The sequence below is a fragment of the Gossypium raimondii genome, chromosome 1 (genome assembly GCF_025698545.1).
Source record: "Gossypium raimondii isolate GPD5lz chromosome 1, ASM2569854v1, whole genome shotgun sequence".
NCBI classification, from domain to species: domain Eukaryota; kingdom Viridiplantae; phylum Streptophyta; class Magnoliopsida; order Malvales; family Malvaceae; genus Gossypium; species Gossypium raimondii.
The window spans coordinates 8,656,470-8,675,370 of NC_068565.1; the positions used below are offsets into that span (position 1 = coordinate 8,656,470).

At 34.7% G+C, this 18,901-nt stretch overlaps 1 protein-coding gene across 1 annotated transcript; it reads right to left on the minus strand.

Moving 5' to 3' along the window:
- Positions 1-10,966: 10,966 nt before the first annotated feature.
- LOC128039270 (uncharacterized) lies at positions 10,967-11,650 on the minus strand. The gene has a single exon (XM_052627702.1). It carries the CDS (start codon positions 11,648-11,650, stop codon positions 10,967-10,969), a length of 684 nt encoding a protein of 227 aa, XP_052483662.1.
- Between the last annotated feature and the right edge of the window lie 7,251 nt (positions 11,651-18,901).

The following is an 18,901-nucleotide window of genomic DNA, read 5'->3' on the forward strand; positions in this document are numbered from 1 at the left end:
ATTTACTACTTAAATATAATCTAAAACGTGTTTAATAAAAGGAAAAATAAAATAAGATAAAGCGTAAAACTCTAAAAAAATGCTTCATTGGAGGCGTGAGCATGCGGTGAAATATTGAGCCTTTACTGTGTTTCAGTACTCCAAACTCATAGCGCTAAGTTAAACTTCAGAGAGATTTCAAAATAAGGTAAGGTTGAGATTAATTATTGTAGTTTTAGTGTGATACATATTTGTATTTAAATTTAACAATAGTGGTGAAATAAAAAAAAATTACAAATAAGAATATTGAGGATGTGTTTGATAAATTATTAATATTTTTATTTCATTAAAAATAAAAAATTTTAACATTTAATTTTTAAATGTGTTTAATAATCCTATTAATTTTTTAACTAATACAAAATTTTGTTAAAAAACTATTGAACAATATAAGTACGTAAATAACTATTTTTCACTTAATATTAAAAATGTTAGGTTAATGTTATTTTAGAAATTAAATTTGAAAAAAAAAAGAGATATCCAATAATTAATTTTATTAACATATTAAGTACTAAAAGTTCCACCAAAATGTGGGTGACATGGGCAGCTGTTACTTAAAATTTTCATCTCCTAATCTAGGGTCGGTTTGATGGCTAGAGTGTTTATCGTTTCAGGTGTGGTCTAAGTTTGAGTTGAGCTAGTCGCTTTGTTGTTAGGGTTTTACCCTCCTCTTGTTTGTAATTCACCCAAAAAAAAAAATTCAAATCCAATTTTAATACTTATCGACATAACTTTAATGAATTCGCAAACCCAATTAAAATAATTATTTCAATCGATATATTCATATTTATAAATTTAAAATCAAAGTATCTTGAGAGAAAATGATAATGACATAAATGGTTCTCATTTTCTTTGACATGAAGAAGTGAAATCTAGGGGTATAGACATGAGTATTCAAGAATATGTATAGTTCTAAAATTAGGGGTTGTAAATCATATACTAAAATTTGGTAATATAAAAATTATGTGCGGTTATCTCATCCCTTAATTATGAGGTCGGAAAGGTTAGGGGTTCGATTCTCGTTCATGAGAATGAAATACATTTCATGGTAAATTATTTACCTTTTCAAAAAACAACGAATACGTAATTTAGAAAAATAGTTGGTAATGTAAGGTTAGAGAGAGGGGGGGCTTTCACCCTTCAATTTCTATGATAAAAACACAAGATATGAAGGATTGCATTTATTTTCCTCCCCTGTGTGTATCATTTTACGTACCCAACATTTCCAATTAACTTAATTGAACAAAATACAAATTGGTTTTATTTTAGAAACATTTATTCCACTTGTGTGTAGGATTATTTGAACTGAAATTGAAGATATAACATCACTGTCGGGCCATGACTTGTTCAAAATTCAATTTATATGTACATATGGGGGACTATTTCTTACAGTTGCGTGGGCCTCTGAATGAAAATTTAGATAAGAATTATGATATAGCACGCTTCTTGCCTAACACTATTTCCTATCAGTTTCTTTACCTTTTCTAATGTTTGCCTTCTTTTGTTATGAAATGAACCAGAAATTAAGGTTGAGACTCTTTCATTTTTTAATAATGTGTAGTTCAATTAATTTGTAAATAATATTACTTTATCAAAAAAACAAAAACAAAACTGGTCTCCTTCCTTGGATAAGATTTGAAAGAGGGCAGCAAAGCAACCCTCTTTTACTCGAGAACTATCTTCAATGTTTGAAGCTTTTTATGTCCTCACTTTATCATTCCAATAGCTATTTTGAGAACAATAATCAAATTAAAATTTTTTCCAAAATCTTGATTTCCCTTTTCAAAATTTAGGAAACAAAAGATTAAACTTATTTAAGTTTATGATATATTGTTTTTATTTATGTATCATGTAATTTATATCATATGAAAATTAAATATACTATAGTATAATATAAATATTAAAAAATATATTATGTATGTTTAAATTTTTATTATACATTAGTGATCACCAACCCGAGTCCTAAATAGGATCGAGTCACCTACCCGTAACTCGGATAGGTCCCACCAGAAGATTGAGTGCGAAGCGAGCCACAAGAGGACAGCAAGACGAGTTCGCGGGCCCTGCTCGCAAGGCAAAGCCAAGGACCTAACTCGTAACGCAAGGCCACAGTTCTAGCTCACAGGGGCCTAGGGAGCTCACAGAAAGGGCTGCGTGCTCCGCATGCCACCCAGACACATGTCCAACAAGTACGGAGCTCGCCTAGAATAGAAAGGACCGCGTGCTCCATAGACACATGCCCAGCAAAATGGAGTTCGCAGAGAATGTGAATACTAGGAGACAGAGAATGTTAGTACTAGAGGCAGTGGAGTTAAGATAAAATTGTGGGGCCCTATCATGAGCTGTAATAGCATTTGTAACATGTATAAATACTCGAACACTCCTATCAATAAGACACGAGAGAAAATATTACTCAACAAATTTAATAAAAGCTTATCTATTAAAAAGAACTATAATGACTTATTTAGATAAGCTTTTATAGTATTTTTATACTTAAATAAGTTCATTTGCTTTAATCTATAGTCATTATAGTTTAAGGTTGTTTTAAATATATAAGCCTTTAATAAAAGAAAAAATATATATAATGGTTATTAAATAAAAATAATTATATCTTTTAGAAATAAAAAAACAATATAGGTAAATTTTAATGAGTTTGAATTAAATATTTACAAATATAAAAAAATTTAGATAAAATTTGAATCAAACCGAATATTAATATTATATGTAAATTTGATATGAAATAGGCACACATTTGCAAATCTAAATTAAAAGGGGGCTAGGGTAAGAAATTCGTTAGCATGGAACAAAAGCTTGCATGCTTCAACATTTGTGGTCCATTCTTAATAAGATAGTTTCCCTGTGAATTGCTTGGATTCAGACCTATATGGTACTAAAGGGAAGGATTATACAACAGATTTAAGAATAGTTCCAATCAATTTAAAATAGCGATGTTGACGAGATTAATGTAACAATGAGATTGCATCCCTTCTCTAACTTGACCAGTACAACTTGAAATGAAGTTGCCTAGAATGGCTCCACAAGGGATCATTCCTAAACAAGTGAAAGCCAACCCACCATAAGCAGAAAAGCGACCTTGCCGATTTCAAATTTTTTCTAAAAAAATGCCTCCATTCCCTTGGATCTACCTCCACCCCCTCACAAGCCACCAAGATCAAAAGAGTATCGCTAATGCAGATTCCATGGAAGAACGATTTTACCCCATGAAAATCATCCAACACTCCCACTGAATCAAAAAAGTGAATTGACAATCATTGAAAACCCGACAAAGTCAAGAAGAAAGCAGATCTCCACCCTCAGGTTAATAATATTTTGCTTCAATGCTCTCATTTTAACACACACCCTAAACCACATAAGCTTCAACATTACACCTTTGTCATGAAGATAGAGCAGCATATAGATAGCCATGAATCGGGTTCAATAAAAGAAGAAAACTCCCATATGCCAGAGCTCCAAGGATCACATCAAAGTGTCCCTCCCGATCCATTTATCGAGACGCCATTGATACCAAATCCTCCAGAACAGCATCTTCGTCCCCATCAGTCTAGGTCCCCAAAATAATATTACCCAACCCCAACGCTTGCTTCGCCTCTTAAAAAGATCATCTTGGAAAAATCCAATTAACAAAACTGTTTATAGTTATAACAAAAGTTTAAAATTTTTAAAATCGAGCTAGTTTGTAATATTTTTATAACAGTAATTTTTTTATAGAAAATTAATTGTGTTTTATGCGAGAAGGATTCAAGTTGATCCTGACTTTCAATTGATTGGTCTTCTATGCTATCCTTGTATCTCAAATTGTGCTAAGTGTGAGCTCGAACAACACGAACCAAACACTGAATAAGAAACGATATTATTACTTTCAGTTGGAAAGTAATTCTCTCAATAGAAATCGATAAAAATCGTAATTTCTAAAAAAAAATAGAATTTATTCTAAATAAATAAATTACCACTATTTTTTGGTAGAATAATGATAACTCAATAATTAAGAAATGTATGTATTAGGTCAACCGGTGCCATCTATCTATAGGGAGAGAAAAGAATCCTAGTTAAACAAGTCCTTAAAAAATAATATTTATTTAATATAAAACACTCTCCTAATCTAACTAGGAGAGAGGTGGGCTGCATACCCTAGTTAACAATCTTAGGGTTGTCGCCCCTAACTTATCAATTGAGGGGGGTTTGGGCCTTGGGTTTGGGCCTCTTATGTATTGGATCTAATTATATGTGCTTCCTAAATTTTTGATCCAACATTTTATAATTTAATTCAACTCAATATTTTTTTCTTTATCCCAAAATAAATATTATTATTCATTTAATTAATTAATTAATTAAATTAACTAAATTAATTTCTCAATTAAATATTTTTCAACCCAATTCTAATTTTATTAAAGTCATGATAACTTTACTATAAATGAATCAATATATTTTTTATTCATGATTCATAGTGACTAATTAATTTAATTCCATTAAATTCATTTCTATATTTAGTGAGAAAACATATTCATTTGTGAATGCGACTCATTTATCTAGCTTTATCATTTCCATTTATTTCATTTATTTGGTTCTACATGCAATTTATTTATGGTTTTAATGAGCTAACTAAGTGACCGATTGAAAATATATAATTAGGGATCAAATTATTTATATTTAAGTTACTGCTTTTCATCTATTAATTATAAATTTATTTTATCACGAAGTCATTCCACTATAGTATTTTGACCGAACTTTCCGTAATTCATACCATTATGAAAATTACTTAATAAGTGTTCGTCTAATGACCCTATCATAAGTGTGCTATTCTCTCAATATGATATAATTTATCTCATGGTAACCATTACAGCTTCCTTTATGAAAAGTCAATTACTATAAAATAGTAAACAAGTCATTTATCACAAAGATAAGTGATCCGTGGCCACATTTGCTTTTCATCTATCATGTAATACCGATGAGAGGATATCATCTACCCATTAGTTGAGTTATGAATTTCACTATTGTAAATGATACTATATACTGTAAAAGTCGTATACCCAGCTCATATATTTTCAGTTCCTCATCTATTTAAACTCAAGCTTTTACTTACATAAAAGTATATAAGTCACACATACATAGTTCATCATCGGGTTAGGATTGAGGTATGTCACATTATAAATGTCATAAGTGAATAAATTTATAAATGGATATAATATTTATTCTACTTGGTCCTCTATGATATATTGTCAGTCTAGTCAATCACAGCTATGTCTTTATCTTTTGGGAGTCATCCGCTTCGATACTCAAGACAAAACATCTCCCCAATTAGACTTGATATACAACATATATATTAATCTTTCAATCAATTTGTTAATTTTCAATTAGACTAAAAACATATTTAGATTATCTATTGTAGCGACCTAAAAATTTCGGGTACGGGCGCTAGTCGAAGTAATTGTTTGAAAATTTGAAAACCGAGTCTCGATTTTATTATAAAAAAAAGGGAGTCGCCACCGATCTTTTTTCTAGGTGTGATCGGACACCTAATAAATTTTCTTTTTTTAAGAAAAATTTATTTTTTAAATTTTTCTAAAAAAGAGGTAATTTTTGGTCTACGTGAAAATCCAGAGAAAATTAGAGTTCGGGAGTCGATTACGCGCGAGGAAGGTATTAGCACCCTCGCTACGCCCAAAATTGGTATCTCGTTAAATGCGCGTTGTCTTCACTTTCAAAAATACGAGTTCAATTTAATATTTAATCGTGATCCGATTAAAACACGAGAAATTTTTTAAAAAACACGAGAATTTTGGAAACACAATTTTTTTTAAAAACGAAAATTTATGAAACACTAGATTTTTTTGAAAACACGAAAATTTTCAAAACACCGAAATTTTTTAAAACAAGAGGATTTTTGAAATACGAAAAATTTGAAAACAATAAAATTTTTGAAATACGAAAATTTTAGAAACACGAAAATTTTTGAAACACAGAAGTTTTTAGAAAACACGAAAAATTTTGAAAATTGGAATTTTTTTTGAAAACACGAGAATTTTTGAAAAACATGAAAATTTTTGCAACACGGGAATTTTGGAAAACACGAAAAATTTTCCGATTTTTTTATTAAGCACGTATCGTATTTAACACTAATCGATGATATTCACTCAACATAGCAATGAAATCAACGAATTAGTGTCAAATCAATTCGTTGCCTTATTTTTGAAAACACGAATATTTTTTTGAAACACGAGAAAAATTTTTGAAGAACGAAAATTTCGAAACACGAGAATTTTTTTCGAAAACACGAATTTTTTTGAATATTTACAATTTTTAAAAGGACGTATCGTATTTAACATAAACCGGTGATATTCACCCAACATAGCGATGAAATCAACGATTTAATGTTAAATCGATTCGTTGCCTTATTTATTAAAATTATTTAAAATTAAATTAAATTAAATTAAATTAAATTAAAAACATAAATACAAAAATATAAAAGTGCATAAAAATACCAATAATATTAAAACGAAATGGCATAAAAATACATGCATTTAATTAAAAATGAAATAAATAAAATTACCGAAAATGTCCGAAATACGAGCTTCGCCGAACGGGTTACACAAATTAAAACCCCTTTTTTCTTTTTTTCCTCTCTTTTTCTTTTTTCTTTTTTTTTCTGGATTGGGCTGGCCTGTTGGGCTGCTGCTAGGCTTGGGGGCTGCTGGGCTGCTGCTGCACTGGGCCTGGGGGTCCGCTTGGTCTGCTGCTGCGCTGGGCCTGGCCTGCTAGCTGGCTGGCCTGCTGGGCTTGCTAATAAGTGGCCTGCTCTTTTTTTTTTTTGCTTTTCTCTCTTTTTTTTTTTTTGGTTTTTTTTGGGCTGCTTTGGGCTTGATTATTGGGCTCACTGGGTCGGGTTGCGGGTCAGCTAGGTCGGGCCGAATTCGGGTCGGGTCGGCCCGATTTAAATTTTTTTTCTTTTTTCTTTTTTTTCCCTCTTCCTTCTTCTTCTCTCTTTCTTTCTTTCTTCTTCTTCTTCCTTCTTCTTCTTCTTCAAAACCGAGCCCCCACACCGTCGCTTCTTTCACGCCGCCGTTCGAGCTGCCACCGTCGACTCCACCGGACCTTTCTCTTTCCTTTCCTTTCTCTCCCCTTTTTTCTTATTTTTGAAGCTTTTTTTTTTCTCTTTGAAATTTTTTTTTGGAGATTCGTGGGTGGGGGCCCCGATTTTAGGGGTAAAACACCCTTTATAGATGATTTTTCTTCTTTTTTGGGGAGCGGTGGCTAGGGAGAGGGAGGCCATGCCTTAGGCGGTGGCTGGAAATCACGGGGGTAGGTGTGCAAGTTGCTGCCAGAAGGACTAAATTGCAACTGCAGTAAAACTTTTGGGGCCAAAATGAATTTTGAGAAAATTTAGGGGTCAAAATGTAATTTCAAAAAGTTAGTGGGTCAAAATGTAATTTCAAAAAGTTTAGGGGTCAAAATGTATTTTTTGATTTTTTATTTTTTGAATTTTTTTTTGAATTTTTTTTAAATATATATATATAAACACGACAAAACCCGGACAAAATTTAGTGCTTACAGCTGCCCCTCTTTGCTCATCGCTGTGAAACAGGGATAGAGCAAAGACTTTAAAGCACTGAATTTTGTTCGACTATCCAAAATTTTTTATTATTATTTGAAGAACAGAAATTGAAAATACCTCGGCGTGTGGCCCGAGGCTCGACTCACCTATCGTAATATGAGTTGATTTTTTGAAAAAAAACAGAAATTTAAAAGAAATACCTCAGCGTGACCCGAGGCTCAACTCACATCTGTAATATGAGTTGAGTTTTTTTTTTTGAAAAATAGAAATTTAAAAGAAATACCTCGGCATGTGACCTGAGGCTCAACTCACCTCTCGCATTATGAGTTGATTTTTTTGAAAAAACAGAAATTAAAAAAATACCTCAGCGTATGACCTGAGGTTCAACTCACCTCTCGCAATATGAGTTGATTTTTGAAAAACAAAAATTTAAAAGAAATACCTCGACGTGCGACCCGAGGCTCAACTCACCTCTCGCAATATGAGTTGATTTAAAAAAAGACATAAATTAAAAATACCTCAGCGTGACCCAAGGCTCAACTCACCTCTGTATTATGAGTTGATTTAAAAAAGACATAAATTAAAAATATTTCAACAGTGACTGAGGCTCAACTCACCTCAGATTATGAGTTGATTTAAAAAAAGACATAAATTAAAAATACCTCAACAGTGACCCGAGGCTCAACTCACCTCAGATTATGAGTTGATTTTAAAAAGATGAAATTAAAATACCTCAACAGTGACCCGAGGCTCAACTCACCTCAGATTATGAGTTGATTTTTGAAAAAGCGAAATTTAAAAATACCTCAACAGTGACCCGAGGCTCAACTCACCTCAGATATGAGTTGATTTTTGAAAAAAAGAAATTTAAAATACCTCGGCGTGACCCGAGGCTCAACTCACCTCTGTATTATGAGTTAATTTTTGAAAAAAGAAATTAAATTAAAAATACCTCAACGTGACCCGAGGCTCAACTCACCTCTGTATTATGAGTTGATTTTTGAAAAAGCGAAATTTTAAAAAAATACCTCAGCGTGACCCGAGGCTCAACTCACTCTCAGATTATGAGTGATTTTTGAAAAAGGAAATTTAAAATACCTCAACAGGACCCGAGGCTCAACTCACCTCTGTATTATGAGTTGATTTTTGAAAAAGAAATTAAATTAAAAACTACCTCAACGTGACCGAGGCTCAACTCACCTCAGATTATGAGTTGATTTTTGAAAAAGCGAAATTTAAAAAATACCTCAACAGGACCCGAGGCTCAACTCACCTCAGATTATGAGTTGATTTTTGAAAAACATAAATTAAATTAAAAAATACCTCAACGGACCCGAGGCTCAACTCACCTCTGTATTATGAGTTGATTTTAAAAAAAAAACAGAATTTTTAAAAAATATTTCTTGAAAGAAACAAGGGTTTCAAAAAATATCTGGTAAAGCTAAAAGCCTTCTTCTTCATTGATTTTGTGCAGCTTTCTCCCAGTATTCCTTGCTCTACTGGTATACCTGTATATGTCATTTATGATGTTATTATGATATGCACATGTTTGTCCTAAATGCTTTTGTGTCTACATGATCATGCAATGCACCCTGGGCTGTTTGTCACGTGCCCCACTTTTGATTTTTGTGAGGGTCCGCATTCATTGCCTCCATTCACGACTTTCTCTCAAGTTTTGTACTCATCTTCAAGGTTTGCAAGTAATCCACATTTCTTCGCATATCACTCTCTTGCCCCCTGCTGAACATTGTTCCTGCTTTGGGGCCCTTGTATTTATCAAATTCTCATCCAGGTAATGCTCAACATTCCTTTTGTTTAGAGTATGTCATCTTACTATTTATCATTTAAATGAATCCAAAATGAGATGCATAAAAAGACAAAGTAGGCATGAAAGAAAGACTTCAAATTCATTTTTTTTTTCAAAAGCAACAAACAAAAAATTGACAAGGAAAGTTTAACAAATAAATTGTCATAAAGAAAAGAAAGCGAGTTCAATGGCCAGAAATGCTCTAGATATCCAATGCATGAACTTTCCACGTTTCTTCATCCTGGATCTTTTCGAGCACGGCTTCTTGTGTAGAAGATTTTGAGCTTCTGAGAATGCTTCAAATATTGTAACCCCGCCATTCGACTCCCCGTTCAAGCCAATTGGCTTCTTCAAGCCCGAGCCCACTTCATTAGGACGCCCTTTCGGGTTTTCATCCTAATCCTTTTTTGTTTATCAAGACGCCCTTTTCGGGTTTTCATCTTGATTTTTTCTTTTTGTTTTTTTTTGTTTTGTCTGTTTTTTTCTGTTTTTTCTATTTTTTTCTATTTTTTTTGTTTTTTTTAAGCATAATATTTCTTCACAGCATCTGAGTTCATTGGATTAGGTAATTCTTTCCGTCCATCTCGGTGAGAATCGAGCCCTCCCGAGAATGCCTTTTTACAACGTATGGCCCTTCCCAATTTGGTGACCATTTTCCTCGAAATTCCTTTTGTATCGGGAGGATCTTTCTTAAAACAAGCTCCCCTTCACGAAATTCTCTTGGCCGCACCTTTTTTATCATGAGTCGTGATCATTCTTTTCTGATACATCTGTCCATGACAAATTGCCTTCAAGCGTTTCCCTTCAATAAGGTTTAGCTGATCATATCGAGCTCGAACCCACTCTGATTCTTCTAATCTTGTCTCCATTAAGACGCGCAGGGATGGGATCTCTACTTCGATAGGCAGAACGGCTTCCATTCCATAGACCAGAGAAAAAGGAGTTGCCCCCGTAGACGTCCGTACCAAGGTGCGATATGCGTACAAGGCGAATGGTAGCTTCTCATGCCAGTCTTTATACGTCTCAGTCATCTTCCTAATAATCCTCTTAATGTTCTTATTAGCGGCTTCTACTGCTCCGTTCATCTTCGGGCGGTAGGGTGAAGAATTATGATGCTTTATCTGGAATTGCTCACATACTTCTTTCATCATCTTGTTGTTCAAATTTAAAGCGTTATCTGAAATGATTCTTTCAGGCAGACCATATCGACATATAATCTCCTTTTTTAAGAACCTATGATCGCGACCTTTGTCACATTAGCAAACCAAGTGGCTTCTACCCATTTTGTGAAGTAGTCTATAACCACAAAGATGAATCGATGCCCATTGGAAGCTTTCGGGGAAATTGACCCTATAACATCCATGCCCCACATAGAAAAAGGCCACGGAGAAGTCATGACATGAAGGGGCGATTTGAGTGCATGAATTTTATCACCATAAATTTGACATTTGTGGCACTTTAAATGCGTAACCAATGCAATCCCTTTCCATCGTCACCAATAATAACCAAGTCTCATAATCTGCTCGCCATGGTGAAACCAACGGCATGTGTTCCTAAATTCCTTCATGAACCTCTTCAAGTATCTTTCTAGCTTCAACAGTGTCCACGCACCTCAGGAGCTCTTGATCTTTTCCCCTTTTGTAAAGAATATCCCCGTCAAGAACAAATCCAATCGCCATTCTCCTGATTGTTCTTTTGTCATTCTCGTTTGCTTGCTCGGGGTACCTTTGATTCTTGATATACTCCAAGATATCATGGAACCATGGTCGTCCATCTGACTCCTCCTCAATACTAAAACAGTGTGCGGGGGTCTCGTATATACTCATTTGGATGGGGATTATCTCAGTTTCTCTGTTTGCCTTAAACATCGAAGCCAAGGTGGCTAGGGCATCAGCCAGTTGGCTCTCCTCTCGTGGAAAGTAGTTAAAAGTTACTTTATAGAACTCCTTGATCAGCTCTGCAACGAGATCATGATATTTGACTAATTTTGGATCTCTCACTTCCCAATCTCCACGAATTTGATAAATGACTAATGCTGAGTCCCCGTGTACCTCTAAAATTTTGATTTTCCTCTTGATAGCTGCACGAAGTCCCATGATGCAAGCCTCATATTCCGCTATATTATTTGTACAGAAGAAATTCAATCTGGCAGTAAGCGGGTAATGGTCCCCTTCAGGTGACACTAAGACTGCTCCTATCACATGCCCCAATGCATTTGATGCACCATCAAAGCTCATCTTCCATGACTTTCCTTTTGATGACTCGCCCTCTTTTTCTGAAATGCATATCAAATCTTCATCTGGGAACTCAAATCTCAAAGGCTCGTATTCCTCCGTTGTTTAACTTGCCAAGAAGTCAGCCATTGTGCTTCCTTTTATCGACTTTTGGCTCACATATACAATGTCATACTCATTCAATAGGATCTGTCATCGGGCCATTCTCCCTGAGAGTGCAGGTGACTCCATCATGTACTTCATTGGGTTCAGCTTTGAAATTAACCATGTCGTGTGATACAGCATGTATTGCCTGAGCCTTCGAACTGTCCAAATCAATGCACAACAAAACTTCTCAATTGAAGGGTACTTTGCCTCATATTCTGTGAACTTCTTACTGAGGTAGTAAATTGCCTTCTCTCTTCTCCCTGACTCATCATGTTGCCCCAGTACGCAACCCATTGAGTTCTCGAACACGGTCAGGTACAATATTAAGGGTTTTCCAGGAGTCGGCGGTACTAGCACAGGAGGATTAGACAAATACCGTTTTATCTTATCGAATGCCACTTGGCACTCCTCGTTCCATTCTCCCGGGTTCTGCTTTTGAAGGAGTCGAAAAATTGGATCACACTGATTCGTAAGTTGGGCAATGAATCGAGCAATGTAATTCAACCTTCCTAAAAATCCTCTGACTTCTTTTTGTGTGCGCGGGGGAGGCAATTCTTGTATAGCTTTTATCTTATCTGGATCAACCTCGATACCTCTTTCACTAACAATGAAACCTAGCAGTTTTCCTGAGGTAGCCCCAAACGTACATTTGGTCGGGTTAAGCTTCAACTGGAACTTTCTTAACCTTTCGAACAGCTACTTAAGACTCCCCACATGTTCTCTTTCTTCCCGAGATTTGGCAATCATATGATCGACATAAACTTCTATTTCTTTGTGCATCATATCATGAAACAACGTCACCATGGCTCTCTGATATGTTGCCCCAGCATTCTTTAATCCGAACGGCATTACCTTGTAGCAAAAGGTTCCTCCACATTGTTATGAATGTAGTTTTCTCCATGTCTTCGGGAGCCATCTTTATCTGATTATAACCTGAGAAGCCATCCATGAAAGAAAACAAAGAATGCTTTGTCGTATTATCCACTAAAGTATAGATGTGCGGTAAAGGAAAGTTATCCTTGGGGCTTGCTTGATTCAGATCACGATAATCCACACACATTCGTACCTTGCCATCTTTCTTCGGTACCGGGACTATGTTAGCCACCCACTCTGGATATTTGGAGACTTGTAGGAAGCCAGCGTCGAATTGTTTCTTGACTTCGTCTTTTATCTTCAACAGCATTTCAGGTCTCATCATTCTTAGCTTCTGTTGAACAGGCTTGCATTCTGGTTTCAGTGGGAGCTTATGGACCACAATATTTGTGTTCAACCCTGGCATATCCTGATAAGACCATGCAAACACATCCTTGTACTCATGGAGCAAAGCGATCAAATTCTGTTTGGTGTTCTCTGAAATGGAAGTCCTAATCTTCACTTCTTGTTTCTTTTTTTCATTCCCCAAGTTCACTACCACAACAGATTCTTGATGGGGTAGGATATGTTTCTCTTCTTGTTCTATCATTCTCAGTAAGTCAGGAGACGAGACACAATCTTCAACATTTTCGTCAGCTTCGAATTCTCCTAAACAAATAGCCTTCTCAAAATCAATTTCAGGATTCATAACGGGATTATTCATGCCATTGATATCTGAGCACCTGAAAGGTGAATGGAAAAGGCTATAGAAGAGCATTGAGGTATTGGAATCAACACACAATGATATGAGATGATATGAGACACATGTCGAAAAAGGATAGAAGGAGTAGTCACGAAGTTAATGGAACTGAAAAGATCATGACAACATAAAGCAAAATGCATCTTCATTAATGTTCATTGAAATGATAAAGAGCAAACATAAGCTCTTACAAAAGGAATTCCATTACTTAGGGACACACAAAATAATGAAGAATTAACATTGAGCATTACTCTGGAAAGGACTTAGAAACTACAAGGATGTCCATAGCTGTCCAGTTGTTCAAAACATATCCTGAAGGACAGGGGTGTATCATTGAAACATCATCACTTGTATCACTCTCGTTGAGTTCAGCATCCATAGTTCTAGCTCCTAAATGCGTTCTATAAGAATGACGTGATTCCAAACTTGTAGTGTCACAACTGTGGATTATGCGATTCTAGCCTTAGTGAATGGTTAGGGTGATATGTACATGCAATGCATGAATGAATGACAAGTGAATGTTAGTCATGAATAAATATACAAGAATTTGGTGTTGATTTCAAGATAGCCCCATATTTTGGCGTTTCATTAATCAAAAGAGCCCATTACAAAACATTTTTTTCATCTTGGACTGAACAGTTACACAAATTCCCTGGTTACATCGCTTTGTTTCTTCACTCGTCCTAGGAACTCCGACATGCTTGATCTTTGGCTTAGAAAGAATTGCCAACTGAGAGCTTCAGCCTCATCTAATAATTGTACAATTTGCACAGCTGCCTTGCGAATTTCATTGACTAAACTTCAGCCCATATATCAGTCATCCCCGTCAACTTCATTAACTTCTTCTTGAAGGTCATTGGTTTAGGCTCCTTCACATATATCTTATTGAATTGTACATTGTCGATGCGAAGTAGGGCAACATACTCTTCTATCGTCGGAGTCATATCTTATTGATTGAAAGTGAAACACTGATAGGCAGGGTCCCAGAATCGAACCATTGCTTGAATCAACTGCTCGTTCACATTGATTGCCATCAAATGAGCTATATCCCCGTACTTTTCAGTGAAGACAACTCTGGTATCTGAGTCCCACTGTTTCCAAATTCTCGTCAAGTCTTCAAGACTGTTTTGACAACCATTCAAAGTCACACGCTCGGGAAGATCAGAGATGTATCCTTCCTTTAAATTGTCCCCTTTTGCTTTTTGAGTCCTCAAAGACCAATCTCAGACTACAGCATTTTTCTTGGTTACTCGTGTAATTGACTCCTCCATCAGAAACCCGTTTTTGGCAACCAATCTCTAATCAACACCTTCCTAATGAAATGCCTATGATGCATGATGAAAAATATGATGCATGATGAAAAATAAAATGAAGAACAAACAACCTTGGTTAGAGATCACAACAGATATAAACAGAAGAAAAAAAATGAAGATTATGGAAAATTTAACAAATTAAGCTATTCAATCATGTAATTTGGTGGAACAGATCCACATTTATTTTTTTTGCCCCAACATGCTTTACAAAAACCTACCCCACATACCATCAGACAATCTACCCGACCCAATTTATTAAACAGACTCAATTTACTTGCAAATAAGTGTAAATGTAAAAGAAATAAAATGTAAGAGGCGTTTCTCCCGTGTACTTATTTTGGTGACTATTCATCGGACAGAGGTTCGGCATAGCTCTAATTGGGTAGCTCGTACGGTTCACTATATGTGGTTTCGGTTCTAGAGAGGTACTCGAATTGTCCATACTGTCACCTACTAAGGTTAGTATAGAGCCTCGGTTATCGCCCGTCATGGGCTTGCGAGCTCAATTCGAGGGATTACATTTACTTATGCCTATGCGGAGGGACAAGTTAACTCACGAAAGCATAAGTCATATGTAACCCGGAAGTAATTACTAGCCTGTGCGGAGGGACGAGTTAACTCACGAAGGCATAGCGTTTACTTCCACTTAAACGGACGGAGCCCGGGTAGAGAGCTCATGTTATGCAAAAAATGCAAGTGCATGGTGTGTGGAGAGAAACTCACAAACCTTTTATTTTTGATTTACTAAAACAAAAAACGTAAAACTTAGAGCTAAAAAAACAGAAAAATAAAACACATTAGAAAAATATTAATATAAAAACCGAATGCAAATGCATGACTTTTGAAAACAAAATTCAAGGATCACGATTAAAAATTAATTTGAACAAGAAAATTTGAAAATTTTGACAACACGCGTTTAACATCAGACTCGACTCTCAAAAAAAAAGATCCCCAGTGGAGTCGCCAGCTGTAGCGACCTAAAAATTTCGGGTACGGGCGCTAGTCAAAGTAATTGTTTGAAAATTTGAAAACCGAGTCTCGATTTTATTAAAAAAAAAGGGAGTCGCCACCGATCTTTTTTCTAGGTGTGATCGGACACCTAATAAATTCTCTTTTTTTAAGAAAAATTTATTTTTTAAATTTTTCTAAAAAAGAGGTAATTTTTGGTCTACGTGAAAATCCAGAGAAAATTAGAGTTCGGGAGTCGGTTACGCGCGAGGAAGGTATTAGCACCCTTGCGACGCCCAAAATTAGTATCTCGTTAAATGCGCGTTGTCTTCACTTTCAAAAATACGAGTTCAATTTAATATTTAATCGTGATCCGATTAAAACACGAGAAATTTTTTAAAAAACACGAGAATTTTGGAAACACAATTTTTTTTAAAAACGAAAATTTATGAAACACTAGATTTTTTTGAAAACACGAAAATTTTCAAAACACCGAAATTTTTTAAAACACGAGGATTTTTGAAATACGAAAAATTTGAAAACAAGAAAATTTTTGAAATACGAAAATTTTAGAAACACGAAAATTTTTGAAACACAGAAGTTTTTAGAAAACACGAAAAATTTTGAAAATTGGAATTTTTTTTGAAAACACGAGAATTTTTGAAAAACATGAAAATTTTTGCAACACGGGAATTTTGGAAAACACGAAAAATTTTCCGATTTTTTTATTAAGCACGTATCGTATTTAACACTAATCGATGATATTCACTCAACATAGCAATGAAATCAACGAATTAGTGTCAAATCAATTCGTTGCCTTATTTTTGAAAACACGAATATTTTTTTGAAACACGAGAAAAATTTTTGAAGAACGAAAATTTCGAAACACGAGAATTTTTTTCGAAAACACGAATTTTTTTGAATATTTACAATTTTTAAAAGGACGTATCGTATTTAACATAAACCGGTGATATTCACCCAACATAGCGATGAAATCAACGATTTAATGTTAAATCGATTCGTTGCCTTATTTATTAAAATTATTTAAAATTAAATTAAATTAAATTAAATTAAATTAAAAACATAAATACAAAAATATAAAAGTGCATAAAAATACCAATAATATTAAAACGAAATGGCATAAAAATACATGCATTTAATTAAAAATGAAATAAATAAAATTATCGAAAATGTCCGAAATACGAGCTTCGCCGAACGGGTTACACAAATTAAAACCCCTTTTTTCTTTTTTCCTCTCTTTTTCTTTTTTCTTTTTTTTTCTGGATTGAGCTGGCCTGTTGGGCTGCTGCTAGGCTTGGGGGCTGCTGGGCTGCTGCTGCACTGGGCCTGGGGGGTCCGCTTGGTCTGCTGCTGCGCTGGGCCTGGCCTGCTAGCTGGCTGGCCTGCTGGGCTTGCTAATAAGTGGCCTGCTCTTTTTTTTTTTTCTTTTCTCTCTTTTCTTTTTTTTTTTGGTTTTTTTTTGGGCTGCTTTGGGCTTGATTATTGGGCTCACTGGGTCGGGTTGCGGGTCAGCTAGGTCGGGCCGAATTCGGGTCGGGTCGGCCCGATTTATTTTTTTTTTCTTTTTTTCCCTCTTCCTTCTTCTTTTCTCTTTCTTTCTTTCTTCTTCTTCTTCTTCCTTCTTCTTCTTCTTCAAAACCGAGCCCCCACACCGTCGCTTCTTTCACGCCGCCGTTCGAGCTGCCACCGTCGACTCCACCGGACCTTTCTCTTTCCTTTCCTTTCTCTCCCCTTTTTTCTTATTTTTGAAGCTTTTTTTTTTCTCTTTGAAATTTTTTTTTGGAGATTCGTGGGTGGGGACCCCGATTTTAGGGGTAAAACACCCCTTTTATAGATGATTTTTTCTTCTTTTTTGGGGAGCGGTGGCTAGGGAGAGGGAGGCCATGCCTTAGGTGGTGGCCGAAATCACGGGGTAGGTGTGCAAGTTGCGCCAGAAGGACTAAATTGCAACTGCAGTAAAACTTTTGGGGCCAAAACGAATTTTAAGAAAATTTAGGGGTCAAAATGTAATTTCAAAAAGTTAGTGGGTCAAAATGTAATTTCAAAAAGTTTAGGGGTCAAAATGTATTTTTTGATTTTTTATTTTTTGAAATTTTTTTTGAATTTTTTTAAATATATATATATATAAACACGACAAAACCCGGACAAAATTTAGTGCTTACATCTATTAATACAAATTGTCTTCCTATATTATGATTTGACAACGTATTTCTACTTAGTATTAGTTAAGTTGTAACAGCCCAATTTTCAGTAGTGTCAGAACAGTGATTTGAGATCACTAAATTCGATGAAAAAGTTAGAAATATTTTTGAATCAGTGAATTTTGTGATTTAAAAGAAATTATTAGGTAAATTGGGTCAAAAACGAGGTATCGAGACCTCGATATCATAAACTGAGCCATAAATATTTTTATAAATATTTACGGAGTGTTAATAGGGTAGTATTAAAGTTTCGTTAAGAAATTTTAACGTTTCGATGGTTAATTGATTAAAAAGGATTGAATTTAAAAAAAAAAAAGAAATGTATTCTCGGGACTTCATTCCGGTAAATTGGAATTGTAAATATTTATTATAAATATTTACCAAGCTAGTTGTGTAGTTAATCGGGTTTGGTTAAGTGAATTTGTCTAAATTGTGGTTAATTATGAAAAGGATTAAATTGCAATAGAGATAAAAGTTTAATTATAGATTAAAGAAAAGTTAAATGGACCAAATAGGCAATTATGCCAATTATCAAAGTTGAGGCGGCATAAGTGTAAAAATCTGAGATTTTTATGTGTTAAAAAAAATTATTATATTATTATATTATTATATGTATATAACAAAGAAAGGATAGAAAAAGAGAATAGAAACAGAGAAAGAAACAGAGAGCAAAACGGGCAGAGAAGGAAGGAAGGAAAGAAAGAAAAAGAAAAAGGGAAATTTGAGGTTTCAAGGTTCCAAGCTCAAATGGTAAGTTAAATTAGTCCTTTTCTTATAATTTTTGAGTTTTTGGAATCCTAGAGCAAAATACTACTTGATTTAAGTGGAAATTTTGGAAGTTAGTAGATTATTAGATGTTGTTCATGTTGAATTAATTGATGAATTAGAGGTTAAAATGATTGAATTTTAAGTTAAAAGTTAGTAAAAGGTTGATTTGTAAAATAAAACATAAGTTTTGAATAGTAGGGACTAAATTGAGAGAATCCCGAAATTAGGGATTTATGGTGAAATT